The following is a 16,360-nucleotide window of genomic DNA, read 5'->3' as shown; positions in this document are numbered from 1 at the left end:
GTAGCATTTCATTTTCATACTTTGACAGTATTTCTGGCGCGTAATCGCTTTCAGTTTTCCTTTTTTTATTCAATCTCTTTTTGCATGAAAGAGCTGAGCAGAAAAAAGAAAAACAACTGTGGGTAGGAATGTAGAAGTGAGAAGGGGAAGAATGTGTTCAAGAAATGATAGTACTCAGAAGAAGAGCTGGGTTTAGCTGAAATGTCAGGTTAGAAATGAAGTGAACAGTGTGGCCTTAAGTAAAGATTTATATTCTTTGAAGAATAAAGGGAACATATGTTTCAGAATTTTACGTGTGGTATCTGCAGCTCTTTAATCTAAACTGAAGGTTGCAAATGAATGTCAGATGAATAGCATCTTTCTAAAGGGAACAATACCTGAAATTGGAATTGCAGATACCTTGTTGCTAAATGGAGTCTTTGGGTTTGTTTGCTTCGTTTTCCCTTTTGGTTATGTCAGTGAGAAACATCTGTCTTTGCTGCTAAAGGACGTTTTCTGACTAGGCCAAGTGATTTTGACTGAGTGGACTGTCTTGAGCCCTCAACAGCTGCAGGAAGATGCTGATGTAAGTTGCCGCCTTGGTAAAGGTTTAGATGTAAATATACTCAAATAACTGTTGCCCCAGAAATAGCTTATTATTATTTCTTTTACAGAAGATATTCCCTGTAGCTGTGCTGCTTCAGTGTTTATGAAGGTAGTGATTCCCTTATCTTTCCTTCCTGTCTAATCTGATTGTTAATTTTACTTCTGTTCTCGATTTAGTAATTTTAGGAAGTTGGGAATACTCTGTTTTGGGTTGTGCCCAAAGAGGGCTCATTAATCCTGAAGATCCTCTCTAACAATAAAGAAGTTTCTTTGAAGTGCGTTTAGATAGCTGTGTTGGTGTTTCTGCATGATGGCTGATGAGGGCTCTCTTAAGGACTGGGAAATCAGAGGTAGGCATAGAAGTGGAAAGAAGCCAGGAGCTTTCAGGCAGAGAGAATTTGAAAATATAATGGTTTCTGCTGGGGGAGAGGGAAGGCAATTCTATGAATATGGCATTATTAGGTTTCCTGTTAAATAATTTTCTTTTTTGGATGAGAAATACTGAAGAAGTGGATCATCTTTCCTTTTTTCATATTTCTCAGACCAGATATGTCTCACATGCTGATTTTTAATTTAATTTTAAGTGGTGTGATATTAAAAGAAAATTATGGTCATATATTGAAAACACATCTTCTTTCTATAGAAACTGAAAGTTCTGGATAGTAGTTATACTAAAAGTATGCCTTTAATTCTGATCATCCTACATAATTGTTGCAGAAGTGTTCATACCTGTGGTTAATCCTACTTCTTTATTTCTGCACTTACCTGGATGTGCCAGTTTTGAGAAATAGGTGAAAGCTCTAGGATAGACCAGAATTTGATGTGGTTGAAACCTAGGTCTGACTTTTTTGACCCTGAGTGAGCCACAGTGAACTTTATATTAACATTGAGATACATTTTTTGGAGGTCATTTTTCTAGAGTTCTTCAGGAGTCATTCCCAAATTTCTGCAAAGTTTTACATTTGTTTAAAACATGTAGGAATTAGAGCTGACAGTATTTTAAAATCAGCATAGCTTTTGAATTATAGTAACGGAAAATTATTTTGCTTTCAAAATATTTGTATTAATACATATACATTGATCAGTCTTTTTAACTCTAGAAAATAAAATTCAGGAATTAACAGATCCCTTAATACTTTGGGTTTTTGGCTTGCTATGTTTGTTTCAGTACAGCTGCTACATGCTAAGTGCACTAGTAGTTTTAGAATTACTTGAAGGGTGTTACCACCACTACCTTCAAAGTGAAATTTACAACTCGTCTGGTTTTTGTCCTTTTAATTCTAAAATCTAGATGAAATGTAATCCCAGGAGTGCCGTTTTGCTGTTGCAATGTAGTCTTTTTCAGATGATACATGATTTAGTTGGAAACAAATTAGCAGTTATGAATGCCTAAAGAAAGCAATTTAATAAACAAGATTTTTATAAGACCTAATCAGAATTGTAAAATGATACTTGGGAATCAGTTACATTATACAATAGAGCGGGTGTGAATTGTAGGCATGTGTGTGGATTCATGGTTTCTAGTCACATTGTTCTCTCAAGTGATACAAGGGCTTCAACCTTCAGTTTACTGTTTCTTCTAATTTATAACTTAACTTAAATGTTTTCAGTCAATAATGAAAATTCCCACTCATAACTGTAATTTGTTCTGGTGATTAATTTCAATTTTTATTTTAGCTACTTCCAACCCTCCACCCCCCATTTTCTAGTGCTTTAAATCACTTGTTGCTGGTGAATTTTTGTTTGTTTACTCCTGCCCAGGAAGTTAGTTCCATGCTGCTGACAGTGTCTGTGTTGATGAGAAAGGTCACTATAAATGAAAAATAATCACAGGCAGATACTCACTCTCCAAGATTCTATTGCTCCAGCTCCACAATGTGGGTCTATAGCTCCAGATTCATTGTCTGTTTGTAGCGGACCCTTGGACTGAGCTGACACTGCTGATGTGTCTCTAACTGGGACACTTTATTTTTGCAATGTTCAACCAATGTGATACAGAGATCATTATGGAATGATGGTAAAAAAAAAAAAGATGAATTGGTTTGTTTCCAGGTAACTTAAAATTTTACACTATTTGCGACCAAGTTTTTTCAGCTTCTACAGGAAACAGTTTTAATATAGAAAATATGTTACAAGAGAAGTTTCTTGGCAGTTGAAGAAGTGACAGGGCTTCTGTTGTAGAGCTAAGTTTGCATTCCAATTACCCTGATGCTAAATATATGCCTTTAGGAATTCTGCATATATTGGCTCTAGCTAGGGGCTTCCCCCTGTTTTCTTATTTTAATTAAGACCATTTTTACCTATTAAAAAAAAAAAAAGTTAGCCTTGAAAAGAGAAGATGCTCAATTGATCAGTAAGCTACCTGCTGTGAAGCTAGAAACCAACAAATACAGAAAATCAGTGCTTTACACTGCTTTTTAGTGTCCCAGTCTGCTATCCCATGTTGTAAGTAGGGTGACTGATTCTCTCCTTTTTCTGAACCCTTGCTGGTGTGGCAGAAGGAGATAGCTTAAAACTCTGGCAAATATTTCTCAATGTGGACAGAACTTTCAGAACCTCCCTTTGTTGAAATTTCATGTTATGGCTATGGAAAAGGAAAACAGCTAATTGCTTTTGTTTGCCTGGTGGAGTTTTCCATTCTTTTTTATCCATCTTTTTTTCAGTAATCTATCAATTTTGTCAATGATACTTGTATTGGTGTCCCCCTGTCCATGTCTCACCGCCTCCCCAGTTTTATTCATCGTGAACTCAGACACCGGCAAAAAGGGAAGAAAATTGCATAAAGCCACTCAAGTGGCAGAGCACTTTGCAGAGAATGGAAGATAAGATTTGACAGTAGTTTGGGATAATAGTAAGAACTGGGGGGTAGGAAGAGGAAAGGGGCTGTGTTGTCTAGAGTATCTGCTAGGTTCTAATGTTACCTGAACTCTGATTTATTCTGGAATTGCTCTGGTGAGGTCAATTACAAATACCAGCAGTAAGTATAATTCAGTTTTTGAAGAGTTGTCATTTATTTTTTTTTTGGTAATAGTGTAATCTCAGAACATGGTCTAGAAATTTTACATTTGCTTCATTCATGAACACTTGATGAAACCTAGTGTATAAGGCTGAATTTGAGCAGTTCAGGGGCTTATTTTTGAGCTTATCTTAGACATAGGTGGTTTTTTTCAAAGGCATTAATACTGTTCCAGATGATCTAGCAGCAGAAATTTAAGGTCATCTTTTCTCTTTTTTTTCATTCCTTTTCAATATGCTTCTAGGGACCTTTTTTCTTTGGAATGGAGGTTTCTGAAAGTTTAGAGTACCTTGTTGCAGCCTATTGATGCAATTTCTCCTTTTCAATATCATCTAGAGGTCTGGGGTTTTTTCCTCCCTTAGCCTGCCTTTGACTCCTAGTCCTGTTTCTTGTTGCCTAATAACTGACATCAGTCTCCCCAAAGTCATCATGTGTCTTTCCTTGTTAAAAGTGCATATAAAACTTGTTGTTATGAGAGTGAAAACCCAGTCACAGGAAGGTGAAGTGTTGTGCTCATGTTTGCATATCAGGTCAGCTGCTGAGCCAGGAATAGCAGTCTTGTCTCATGACTCAGTGCCCTAACTGCTGGCCTGCACCACCTCTCTGGAGCACCGGTCTTTTCCAAGAATATAGTGGTGATGGGTATAGGAGTAACTACAGCAAATATAGGAGCTTTGCTTCCTACCCTGGCAGGGCTCCAAGGCTTATGCACAGCTTATAAGACAAGGGGAGGCAAAAAAAGCTTTCTAAAGGAGCTCCTAGATAAGTTCTGTGAGGTTAGGGTTTGCTTTGCTTTGTTTAAAAACAGCAGGAGGGAAAAAAAAAAAAACCAACCCAAATTGAAAATAGCTTTTCTGAAGGTTTAGGATGTGGAAGAAAGTTCCATGTGTTTGAAAGTCAAACTTTGCTCTACAAATAACCTTAAGAGCGGCCTTTGATTAAATCTTTTGTATATTCAACAACAAACTCATTTTATGCAACCGCAACTATGATAAAATTGAATTAAATGAACCTGCCTCTAAGAAAAGATACTGAATAGCTGAGTAGCACATTATTCAATGAATGGAAAACAGGGAGGCTGGCTGAAACTGCTGGGAAATGGTTTTAACATTCTATCGGGCTAAAGAGCAATTCTGTGAAATCACTGTATTTGTTTCCCCCCTACCTCCCCGCCCTCATTTTTTAAATAGCAGTGCTCTTCATACTGTCAGAATTCAGTGTTGTGACACCCCTACTCAAAAGTTATGACAGCAGTGTAATGACAGCTACTGCCTCTTGAGAATCAATCAGGCAATTAATTTTGTAAATGAAATGCTGATTATACAAAGCTTCACATGAGAGGCCCAGTGATTAAAATCAATTTAACAAATTGTTTCAGGTGGGACTTGATTAATAATTTGCCATAAATGCTGAGGATATATGACCAGCATACCTTTTTGAGTGTGTGTGTGTGTGTGTGTGTGTGTGTGTGTGTGTGTTAATATAGAACTATATATATCACTGGGAGTGGAAAAAATCTGCAGCTAACTGTATGTACTTTTGGCTTGTGACCTAGATGTGATTGGTTATAGCTTTTTGTGGGTACTCTGTCATCCCCAGTGTCCACAATGTCACTTTCTCAGCTAGCTTTCTCTCCAGAAATTGAATACATCTAACTTTTAATTTTATATCTGTGAGTAAAGCCAAGTAGTTGATAAAGTGTATTCAGATCCACGTGAATATTAAGCTTAGGAAGTTTTTTCTTTAAAATTTAAAGTGGATGTGGGATTTTTTTGATTTACATCCCTCCCCCCGTCACTTATATTTAGGACGTTGTGCATTTTCCCCCTCTTACTGCAATACTTCTCTGCAGGCGGCCTTCCTGCAGAGCTCCCCTCGTTCCTCTCAGGGCAGTGCTCTATTCCTTGGCTGACAGACACTATTTTTAGTACATCCTTTTCTGTCCATCTAACGCCGTGTTTGTGTAAGAGCTGTACAAAGTAGGTAAGGGAATTTTTTTTTCTGAGTTCCAGATGGCAGCCATGCACAGTGAGTGAAGGTGTTTACTTGTCTAGGAAGCTGAGAACCTCATTGCCAGACAAAATAGAAGTAACTGGTATTCTGGGTGGGGCTTTGCTTTTTTAAACTTGGTTTTCTGGGTTTATGAATGGATTTTCTCTTTCTTGTTGATCCATAGCCTTGGCTACTGAGGAGGCTTTAAAGCTTTGAGGCATTCATTAGTAAATCTAGCCTGAGAACTTTAGGTTACTATTTTCCCTTGCTATCTGCCTTGCTTTCCTGCTGCGGGTTGCTATTTTGACAGTCGAAATGCCAGACTGAGAGCTCTACCCATGTCTGACCATGCTCCAGTGCCAAAGCTGTTGTATTGGTGCAAAACCATCCAATACAGGCAGTTCTAGGTTCAGACTGGACTGTGGATTGGAGCAGCCAAAGCATGGTCATGATGTGGCAGCGCATAGGAGAAGCAGCTGGAATGAGTGACCTGTTGTATAGTGGCAGATAAGTTTGCTAGAAGACATTTTAAGGAACCCCTGAATTCTGCTGCGCTTGAAATTGCTGCAGAGTTGGTGAGGAGGGGAGTAGAGCTTATGCATGCCTGAAGAAAAGTGGGCATCCTTCTTTGCAGAGGCATCAAGTTGGAGAAAACTAATCTAAAGACAGGACTATAATTCCTGAGTACTTCCTGGAAAAAGTTTGATATTAGCAAAGTGGGTTACAGGAGAAAACTGAATGTTCAGGTGTGATGAGGACAGATGACACACATTAAGCTGACTTCAGAATAACCTATTAGCTGTCAGTAGCTGGCAATGACAAAGGCAGCTTGAGGGGCAGCAGTTCTGGGCTGTATATCCATGTGAACTTGTCAGAAACCTAGCACTGTTTTGGCCATCAGCTGTGTTAATATGTATAATTGCTTCTTGATGTTGTCTTAACCTTTGCATGCACTTGTAGTGGCAACTGAAGAGGTTAGTTATGTACACTTCATTAAAAACAGGTTTCTTTTCTTTGCAATGTTTGTTGTGATTTGTTCTTTCAGTAGTTGTTAAGTTTTATCTATATGCAAAATTATAAATAGAGAATGACCGATACACAGGCTCTACACTTTTTGGGTTGTATGTGTTAAAGAGGACTCGGAAGAAGACTGAGAAACAGTATATCCTTCTACCTCACCCTGCAGAAACAGTTGCTTGTATAAATTATTTGTAAATGGTCTAGGCAAGTAGTAGTTGATTCTTTGTGGGGCTTAGCTTTGATGTTTTTTTTCTTTCGCCTTGTTAATTGCTTACATTCTGTTTTGAGTGGGAAATAATCTTTCTGATGTCTCCCTGCAGCTGAAATCAGACAGTATGCAGAGCCTTTAAGACAAGCAAAATGGCTATTTATGTTAAAAGTCTGCTAGTGTGTGCTTCTTCATTTACTGGATTTTCTTTCATCATAGACTTATGTTGAACTCAGCTTTTTGTTTTTGCTTATTACTTATTGTGTTTGCGCAACTGCCTTTTTTAATTAAAATTTTAGTAAAAGAGACGGTAGATTTCCTTTTTCAAAAAAATAGAAAGCATGTTTACTATTCACCTCTCAAACCTTATTATTAATGTTAGAATTTAATGCTGTACGTTCATACTTTTTTAATAGTTGCTTGCAACTTTCTTTAATGGGTATTGAAACACACTTGGCGAGAGTTGTTTTGATACTCCCTCTTTTGTCACGTAAAAATGTTGGCTGAGGCGTCCTTGTACATGCTCATACAAACGATGACATTATCTAGGAGTGGATTATCTTTTCTGCAGTTCCATCCTCAAGCCAGCTGTGTCATTGTATTATAGTGAATACTTGTGATTATCTTCAGTGATAAATTTGTGACTTGGTGTCTGACATAGAGTTGAGAGCTCCATGCCTGTCTTCCTTGGAATGTCGGTAACCGATTGTCAGCTGTCTTTACTTATTATGAGGTTTCAAGGCTTTGGTTTTTATACAGAGATGTGTTTTCTTTTTTTTTTTTCTTTCCTTTTTTTTTTTTTAATATGGAGACAGAAGCTTTGGCTGCAGATCAATGGATAAACAAAGAGTTATTGTATTCATAGCTCTAGGAGTTTGAGGGGAAGCCTACTTGAGAGTGTTGAGTTCATGTTGTTTTGTTACAGGCACAAATGATGGAGCATTACTTGGAAGGCTTTGTGGCTTATAGTTGCTTTAAATCGCTGCATTTGCTGTTGTCAGCCAAACTAATGCCTCTTTCAATTTTTTTTTTGTTTAAACAAAAAAGCACACTTTCACTTGAAAAGTAGTTACATCTCTCATATAAATACTCATCTTCTAGTGAATTGCTGTGTCTGTCTTGTAGAAAAGAGCACTAGCTGAATGGGTTTCACATCTAAATCCTATTGTGACCTTATTCAAGTGTCTCCCACTCCTCCCTGTTTTGAGATTTCAGTGGTGAGGGTCTTTGTGGCATCTTTAAATGGAAATGTTAGTTGTATTTTGGGACAGTGCCTGGTGTTGTCCATATTCATAAATATCATTCAAATAAATATTTTGTTGTTGGAAGTGAAACACCAACTGATAACTTAATATTGGATATTTATATGTATATATATATGTAATGTGTGCATAACATCAGTAATGCCTTAAAAGTAAGAGCTGGTTTTGATCAGACGGCTTCTCAAGTTATTCTCTTGTGCAAGCTGCCTCAGATCTCAGTGTAGATGATGTAACTGGAAAACACTGGCTAAATGACTAAAGAAAATGGTAGTGTATTATTCTATTACTTTAAAAAAGGCAAAATTAAATCTCCAGGTACTTCAGGGTGAGGTGATTTATCTGATAGTTTTGGATGGGAGGAGAGCAGGAGTGGTGGTGATACTGAGTTTACAAGTGGGTGTAGAATATTAATTTTTTCACTTTCTGCATATAGCAGAAATGTCAAATTTATGTATTCTTTTACACAAAGCATTGAAAAAAGGAGCAGGTATGATAAAAAGGTTGTCAGTTACTATTTGTGGGTAGTGTAGATTGTTCAGTGTCCTGCGTTAATGGTTGTACTGTCAATCTAAAGACTGGGAATGAAACCTTGGCCCTGTTGGAATCATAAGCAAACCTTCCACTGGGTGTTTTAAAGTGCTTATGAGGCACATAATAGGCAGGAACTCTTACTCAATGCTCTGTTCTCACAAAGCCTGATAGTACATGTGCAAATGAATCTGATACTGACATGAGATAGGCACTATTATAAAGGGGTTATAAATTATGGTATTTCTGTGGACTGAAGCAAAGAACAAGACTGAGGTATTTTGAGGAAGTGCCGATCTACTCAGTTTTAATGAAATGTAGCAAGTTGAAGAGGAGGTGTGGAATAAGAACCAAAAGGCAGAATCCATCTAGGCTTGCCTAGAAGAATATGGCAGTAAAAAATAGCATGAGCAAACACTAGATAAACTGGCAAAATGGTAATGTGTACATTAGGAGTAAACCAGCACTAGAGAAAAATTGGGCTGTTCTGTAAAGGCAGGAAAAGAAACAAATGGCTATCACTTACTGAAATGACACTAAAATAAAATTTATTAAGTGATTAAAACTTTACACTACAGCATGTAATAGAAAGTAAAGGCATGGAAGATGTGAAAATACACATATCATCCATTCATAGTCAAACATGCACGCTGGGTTTTAGACGAATGTGATGCAGTTAGAGCAATGCTGTCATTTTTGGTACATGTTAGAGAGCACTTGTGGAGTGGTTGGGTTATGATCCCTACAGCATAAAGAGGGATAAAGATACATCTCATAATCAACCTGTCACTGAAAACTTGTCTTTGAAAAACTGTTGGAACTGATGTTAAAGAAAATATTGGAAATTATTAAATCTTAAAGGAACCTTCAGATAAGATTTTTTATGTCTCAATTAGCAACTTCTTTTAATAAGTTTTCAAAATGTCATAGATGAGAGAAAGTCTTGCTATAAGAATGAAATCAAAAAGTCTACAAAAATGATAAATCTGAATACTGTGCCTGCATTAAAGCTGGAAAAAGGTACATTGAAATTTTTACCTTCACTGTAAGGGGGACAGTACTTGATGAGTAGCTCTTCTTTCTTTCTGTTAAGTGTATGGCTCCACGTCTTCCTCAGCATACACTGTTCTTAAGACAAAATTTGTATTTTTGTTAGAGAGTTTTCAGTGGTATTGATTGTGGACATATTAATTTTTTCCCTTTTTTTTAAATGTTTACACTAGGGAAACAGGGGCATTGTTGTAGGCCTGGTTTTGATGGCTGTAGGTTAAATTTTTTGAAACCCACAGTTTCTGAAAACACTTTCAGAGCACATCTTTCATCAAATTCAAAAGTTGTTGCAGTTGTAGATATACAGCATTTCCTGCAATTTAAGCCCCCTGATTTTCAAGTCAGAATGCATGAAATTGGTAAATTTTGAAATTTTTTTGGTTTGGTGAAGACTTGTGGCAGATGCAGAGGTAGAGTCCATTTCTGCCTGAGCAGCACCCAGCTACTTTAGATGGTAGGACAGTTGTCTCCTACATTCACTGCCTGTATGGTAAGTGAAGCCCTGCTGCAATAACTCACACTGGCCCCTTCTCTGCCCTGTGCTGGGTGGATACCTGGAGCAGGCACAGGCGCTGCCTGTGAGGATTGAAGTGTGGCTGTGCATTTAAAGACAGCTACCTCTTTGAAGGAGACACTCTTAATGTTGCAAGGGCAAACTTAATTCCATGAGCTCTCAACTTCTGCAGTAATAATCTTTCTTAAGCCTGGGGGAAAGCTGGCCCTTTGGTTTTGTTTTGCCTTGCATAAATATGTTGACAGCCACTGAGTCACTGGTAGATGTCTTCACCTTTAGCTGCACTGCATAAAGGGTTAAGATCTAATCTGAAGGGAGTCAGAAATAGCAGTGGTGACTTGCCACCCCCCATAAGGGCCTACCAGTGCATAGGATGAGAAATGTTTCCTCATCAAGTCTGTCTTCTCCAGCCGTAGAGATCATAGAACACTCTACTCTTTGTTCTTTTCCTGAGGTCTTTGGAGGGAGGAGGGAAGAGGCAGCACTGATAGCTAGGGTGGGTCCCTGTGGATTGTCCCAGTAATTTGTCCAGGCACAGTCACTGCTCCTTCAGTCTAACCCTCTCATATTCAAGTATCTCCAGTCCTTGGTCCAGGTTCTTGACTTCCAGTCTTCACAATAAGTTCTGGGTATGTCCAGGTCCTTGCCTCCCAGTGACCACAGCCCCCTTGACTCCCGTGTTGTGTGAGACACTGCAGCTCCTGGTGCCTGGGTTTATAGCAATATCTGAGGCTCTTCATCCCTCCACCTTTCTGAATTGGAGGATATCACCTGGGGGAAAGAGGAGTGGCTCATCTGAAGAGAACATGGAGAAATGTAGTGATGGCAGGCTGGTGAGAAGGAGGGAAGGAAGGATGCACTGGCAATGAGGCTCACTCTCCCAGCACACACACAGAAGCTCTGCTGCTTGGAGGTCACTAGTCCAAAGGACAGAGACTCTTTGGCCTGTATCCATGTCACCTCCTGACCTTGTTTCCTCCTCTCCCCTTCAGCTCATTCTGCCTCACTTCTATCTCCATTGCTTTTTTAACTCATTGTCCCTCTTTCTTTGTCTGGCAAATTCGAGGCGGCTTCCATACGCTTTGTAACTCCTCTGAAGAAGCCTTGCCCTGCCCCTCATGTGCTCCTGTTTATTCCTCCTGTGCTCCCAGTCTGGTGACATTCAGGTGCTCTCCCTGACAGGGGCACATGCCTTACCTTTCATGAAGGTCCAGTGTCACCCTGGGAAATTAAAATTCTCTGCCTCAAAGCATGGTGTTCAAGAGGTATTTTCAAGTGTTTTATGTGAGAACATAAACTATGTATTTTTCTGTGACCTCATTCTAAGACATAGCTGAACTATTTCTGCTGAATTTTCCAGAGAATTTCAGCCTCAGGCATACATATGGCCTGGAAAATTTCAGCCTAAATGCTTGAAGTTTGGCAAAGTTTATATGCACCTGAAGGTAGTCTTAATAATGGATAATGTCAGATTGTTTTAGCTGTGTAGCTGTCTGCATTGTTTATATTTAAGAGTTGGATGCAGGAAAGAAAATTCTACACTCAAAATTAAATAAACTTGAATTTAAGTAAATGTGGTTATTGGAGATGAGACCTGGAAATTTTACCCTGATACAGAAGATGGTAGCAATGAAAAGTGCTGTTTGGCTTCATGGGAATCTAATGGAGAAAGCTCAAGACTCACTTTGAATAAGGATTTATGTTTGAGAAGAAGAATATGACAGGTGATGCACTGAACATTAAAACACAGAAGTAAACATAGATAAAATGTTGTGGTCTATGGCAGGAAATGTAAATTTTCCCCCGGGACACTGTAAAAAGGAATCTATAAGCCTTAGCCTTTGTGTTTTTAGTTGAAACTGTGGTGAGAGTGCATGATGGCCTAAAAAAACCCAAAACTGAGAATGTTGTTCTGGATCAGGTGATCTGAAGTGGTTGAGGAACCATTGATTTTGAAAAGTATAAAATATAAATAGTAAATTACCCAGGGACATTTAGTGGCAAAAAATAGAAACTTCTAATCTGGCTACAGAGCAGGCAAACAATAAGGGGAAAATTGCTGAGTAATACTTACCCAAAATTAGCAGTGAATGTGGAATTTGCTATGGTAGCAAAAAAGGGCAGTCCTCTTCTGAAGTGAATGGAGATGTCCTGTAAAGAAGAGGTTATCATTTCCATCTCCTCAGATGTAGTGTGCCCATATTCAGAATACTTTATTAGTTTTGGGTGACATTCCTGGAAAATTGGTATTGGTAATGGTGGAGACAGACAGCGAAAAAAAAAAAAAAGAGGTTTGATGGATTTTATTTGCAGTAAGGAAAGAATAATAGTTCATTAAACAGTGACTACTTTGGAAAGGGCATATTTTGGATAGGAACAAAAAAAGTAGTGTGTCATTAGTACAAACAGTAGTGATGAGAAGATACAGGGATGGGAGTGGAAAATGTTAGCTATTGTTATAATAACTATTACATCAGAAAGGACATGAAGAAGCTGTATTACATAGGAGGTTTTAAAATTAAACTATTCAGCACTTTGCTGCAGGAAAACATATGCAAAATGTTCTGCAAATCCTGGTAGGGGAGTGGGCTGGCTGGGTGAATTAATAGGTCCTTTTTTTTTTTTTTTGGTGGGGGGGAGGAGCGAGCAGGAGGAAGGTATGTGCCACTCATGAAGATGGGATTGTGATAGGCTTTTTGAAAGCTTCCCTGCACATACTTCCATTAATCTAACCAGAACTCAGGAATTAAAAAATGGATGTCATATTAACAATACTGGGCTGCACTTCATGAAGTATGGTATTTGTTCTGGTTCAGTTAGTTCTCAGTAATAAAACATGAGAGTAATACTACACAATGGTTGACACCTGTCCTGAAACTGTTACAGGGCTTGGTAAGTGCTGCCAAAAAGTCTAAAAATAAAACTTCTCTCCCTTACCTCCCTTCCCCCTCCATCACTGGTTGCAGTTTGGATTTTCTGAGGTTTATTAAGGAAGCAAATAAACTTTCATGTAAAATGTGGGTTATGACTTGCTTTTTGATCTTGAAACTTATTAGTGTGCACGAAAGCAACAGGAAAATGCTGAAATACAGTGTTGTGTATGCACTGCACTTCTTGGTAACTTTATTTTCTTTTCAGTTTCTCTTTTTTTTCTGATGTGAGAGAACAGATATTTTCTCAAGGTTAAGTCACTACTTGTCCACTGTTTGTGGCTCTCTTGATATATATTTATGGTTTATTTTGTTTGTTTGGTTTTTTTTTTTTTTTACGTTAGGGCTGGTGATGCTAATCAGTGTGCAGCAGTATATTTAATTATTTCTTAAGTTGAGATTTTCTGGGTAGATTTTCTGCTCTCTGTCTGTATAGCCAACAGACAGCCTCAAGTTTTAGTGCAAAATATTTTTTAAAGTAGTTTTAAATGTAATGGAAGTCCCAAACTTCCTATTCCAAACCTCATCTAATTAATCAGAGAACCCAGGCTATGGGTACTTTGCCGGTTTGTACATCAAGTCAATATTTGAGGTGTAAAGCGTTGAGAAAACACATGTATAATTCACCCGCAGTGAGCATGACGATTCTGACCTTTTTCTTTGCATGTCTTAAATATTCCTTTGCTTGTGTTTGCCAACAGGGCAGTCCGATGGATCCGATGGTGATGAAGAGGCCGCAGCTGTACGGCATGGGCAATAACCCTCACTCTCAGGCACAGCAGAGCAGCCCCTACCCCGGGCAGTCCTACGGCCCTCCCGGCCCCCAGCGCTATCCCGTGGGAATGCAGGGCCGAGCCCCAGCAGCCATGGGAGGAATGCAGTATCCACAGCAACAGGTTTGTGGAGGATTTTTCTGGGTTGCTTTGGTTTCCCTCCTCTCTTTCTCTTCCCTTCTGACATTCCGTAATACAGAGGGGCAAGAGAAAACCCTCAGAAAAAAGTGTTTCTTGTGCAGAAGGAGGATGAAGGATCATTTTAAAACTTAAAGAAATTATGTTCACAGTGTGAATGTTTTCTGAAATCCCTTGCAGTTCAAACAGGATTTAGTTTGTTGCTGGGATCTTTCTGGAGGGAGAGAAGTATGTCAAAAGCCATGAGTTTTCTTTTTTTTTTCCAGTTGACACCACTTCGTCTTGCATATTTTTTGGTTCTTTTCTTTGCTGCTGTTGCTATTTTGTTCTTGGTTTTTCAGGGGTTTTTATGTTCTCTTTCTCTCTGGCTTGCATACACTTAAATGTAAGATGAAAACCTAGAGCTGACATCAGTACATCAAGGCTAGTGTAGTCCAGTGCATACAAAAGTGTTACATATTTTTATCATCTGTTTGTTGTTGTGGTGGTTGGTTTCCTTTTTTCTCCTCATTTTTAAAGGAGTCTGTAGCTTTTCTTATTTTTTTTCTTTATCAATACTTTAAAGTCAGGATTTTTTTTAATGTATCAGAGTATATAGAAAAGTAAGGATCTCCTTTTTATCTACTTGGATTTCACTGCTGATGGAGACCTTGTGCTTTTTTCCTACCCTTTTTAAGAAGGTTGGTCTCAATGTGCATACCATGTACTAAGAAAAATACAGCAGTTTTCAAGAGAGAGAGATAAACTGAGGTTATCATGAAGTTTGAGTTGGTTTTTTTTTTTTTTTAAATTAGGGATATGAGCGTAGGCAGTGAGAGCTCTACACTGCCTTGTGAGCACAACAGATTAGTAACTTGATTATTAATGGGAAAGAACATTTGTTTTGTGCAACTGACCAGTTGCAGATTAGCTTCTTTTTATGTCATTTATTGTTTAATATAGAAAATAAGATAAAATTTTGGACTTTGCAGATAGGTTCCTGGCTAGTTCTTGCTATTACCCATCCAGTAGGACAAGATGTTAATCTGGCAGTTAATTAAATAACAGTTTCAAATATATTATAATATTATTATCACAGGTCTTAATTTTTATTCTATTCTGTTTTTAAATAGATACTTGCTGATAAGGAGGAGATTATTTAGTTTAGAAATGCCAAACTGTATATTTGGTTGCTAGATTGAGGCAGCAAATCATTTTGTCAGTTGCAGAAGGGAGCTGAAATTGGATAAAGGAGGCTTTATTTTTCTCTGTGTATCTGTAACCAAAGTGAAGTTATTAAAACACATTTTTAATTTAAAAATGAGTTATTCTGTGTTACGGAGATGAGTGTTGAATTTTCAGTGCATTTGCTAATTGCTCGGTAATTGTAAATTACCCGTCAGCAGGCAGTGACCTGGCAGCGCCATTGGCTGCCGGCCCCATCCGTCTCCTCGCAGCGCTGCCCTCAGTGGCGGAGCCGGCCCAGCACCACGGCTCTTCGGGGAACAGGGACAGGATAATTATGACATTGAATTTTTATTGAACGGACATCACCACCTAGGCATGATTTTGTTTTGGACGGCCTCCAAAGCTTCGCGTGTTTGGTTTGTGAACCTCTAATGATCTGAATCCAGTTCTTTTCATATTGCTCATATATTACCACCTTTCTACAAAGGATTAAAATGCAGGAATGCAGGTTTGTAAATTGAATTGCCAACTTACCAGCTGAGTGGTAAGTTGTCTTTGGCACAGGATGCCACAGTTTGATTCCTGGCTGGATTTTTACTCCTGTGACATGAATATTAAGTAAGGAGAGCCTAGCTATGCTTGTTAAAACTGTGTAGCACGTACCTACTTTAGATATTATATATACATATATATATATATATATAAAATACATAATATTGCCAGAAGTTTCAGAAGATGAATCTCAGCACTTTCTGGAAATTGGACTGCTTTACAGTGTCACATTGAATTTATCAAAAGCGCAAGGCACTTCCAGAAACTTGATTGGTTAAAAAATACTGGGCCTTAAACACATACCGTGCTCAGATTTAAGTATTGTGGAGAGATAGCACTGAGTAGATGGATTATGAGGGTGGAAGTGCCACACTGTAGGAAGGGTGGGAAGCATCAATGGGAAAGATTGTTTTTATTTTAAGTTATAGTTTGCTGTTGCTTAAAGATAGCTGAGGGTGTCAGCTCTGTTTCCTTGGATGAAACAAGAAGGCTTTTTGTTAAACTGTGAAGATTTTTGAATTTTGAAGAAGACCTTGAAATGTTAAGTCTGGCTCTTTGTCAGCAAGTGTTGTGGCTTGAGGTTAGAACTATGGGACTTGACAGATTTTAACTTGCAGGCTCTGCT

General features: G+C 38.4%; 1 protein-coding gene across 4 annotated transcripts in view; it reads left to right on the top strand.

The window, feature by feature from the left end:
- ARID1B (AT-rich interaction domain 1B) overlaps positions 1-16,360 on the top strand; it is a 326,306-nt gene that overhangs the window by 18,933 nt on the left and 291,013 nt on the right. For all 4 annotated transcript variants that reach the window (XM_018919974.3, XM_018919973.3, XM_018919976.3 and 1 more), the window contains exon 3: positions 13,807-14,001. In XM_018919974.3, coding sequence (XP_018775519.2) covers positions 13,807-14,001 — 195 coding nt within the window. The remainder of the gene's footprint in view (positions 1-13,806; positions 14,002-16,360) is intronic.

The sequence above is a fragment of the Serinus canaria genome, chromosome 3 (genome assembly GCF_022539315.1).
Source record: "Serinus canaria isolate serCan28SL12 chromosome 3, serCan2020, whole genome shotgun sequence".
NCBI lineage: Eukaryota > Metazoa > Chordata > Aves > Passeriformes > Fringillidae > Serinus > Serinus canaria.
The sequence above is the reverse complement of the archived record's forward strand: the minus strand, read 5'-3'. Positions and strand labels throughout refer to the sequence as shown.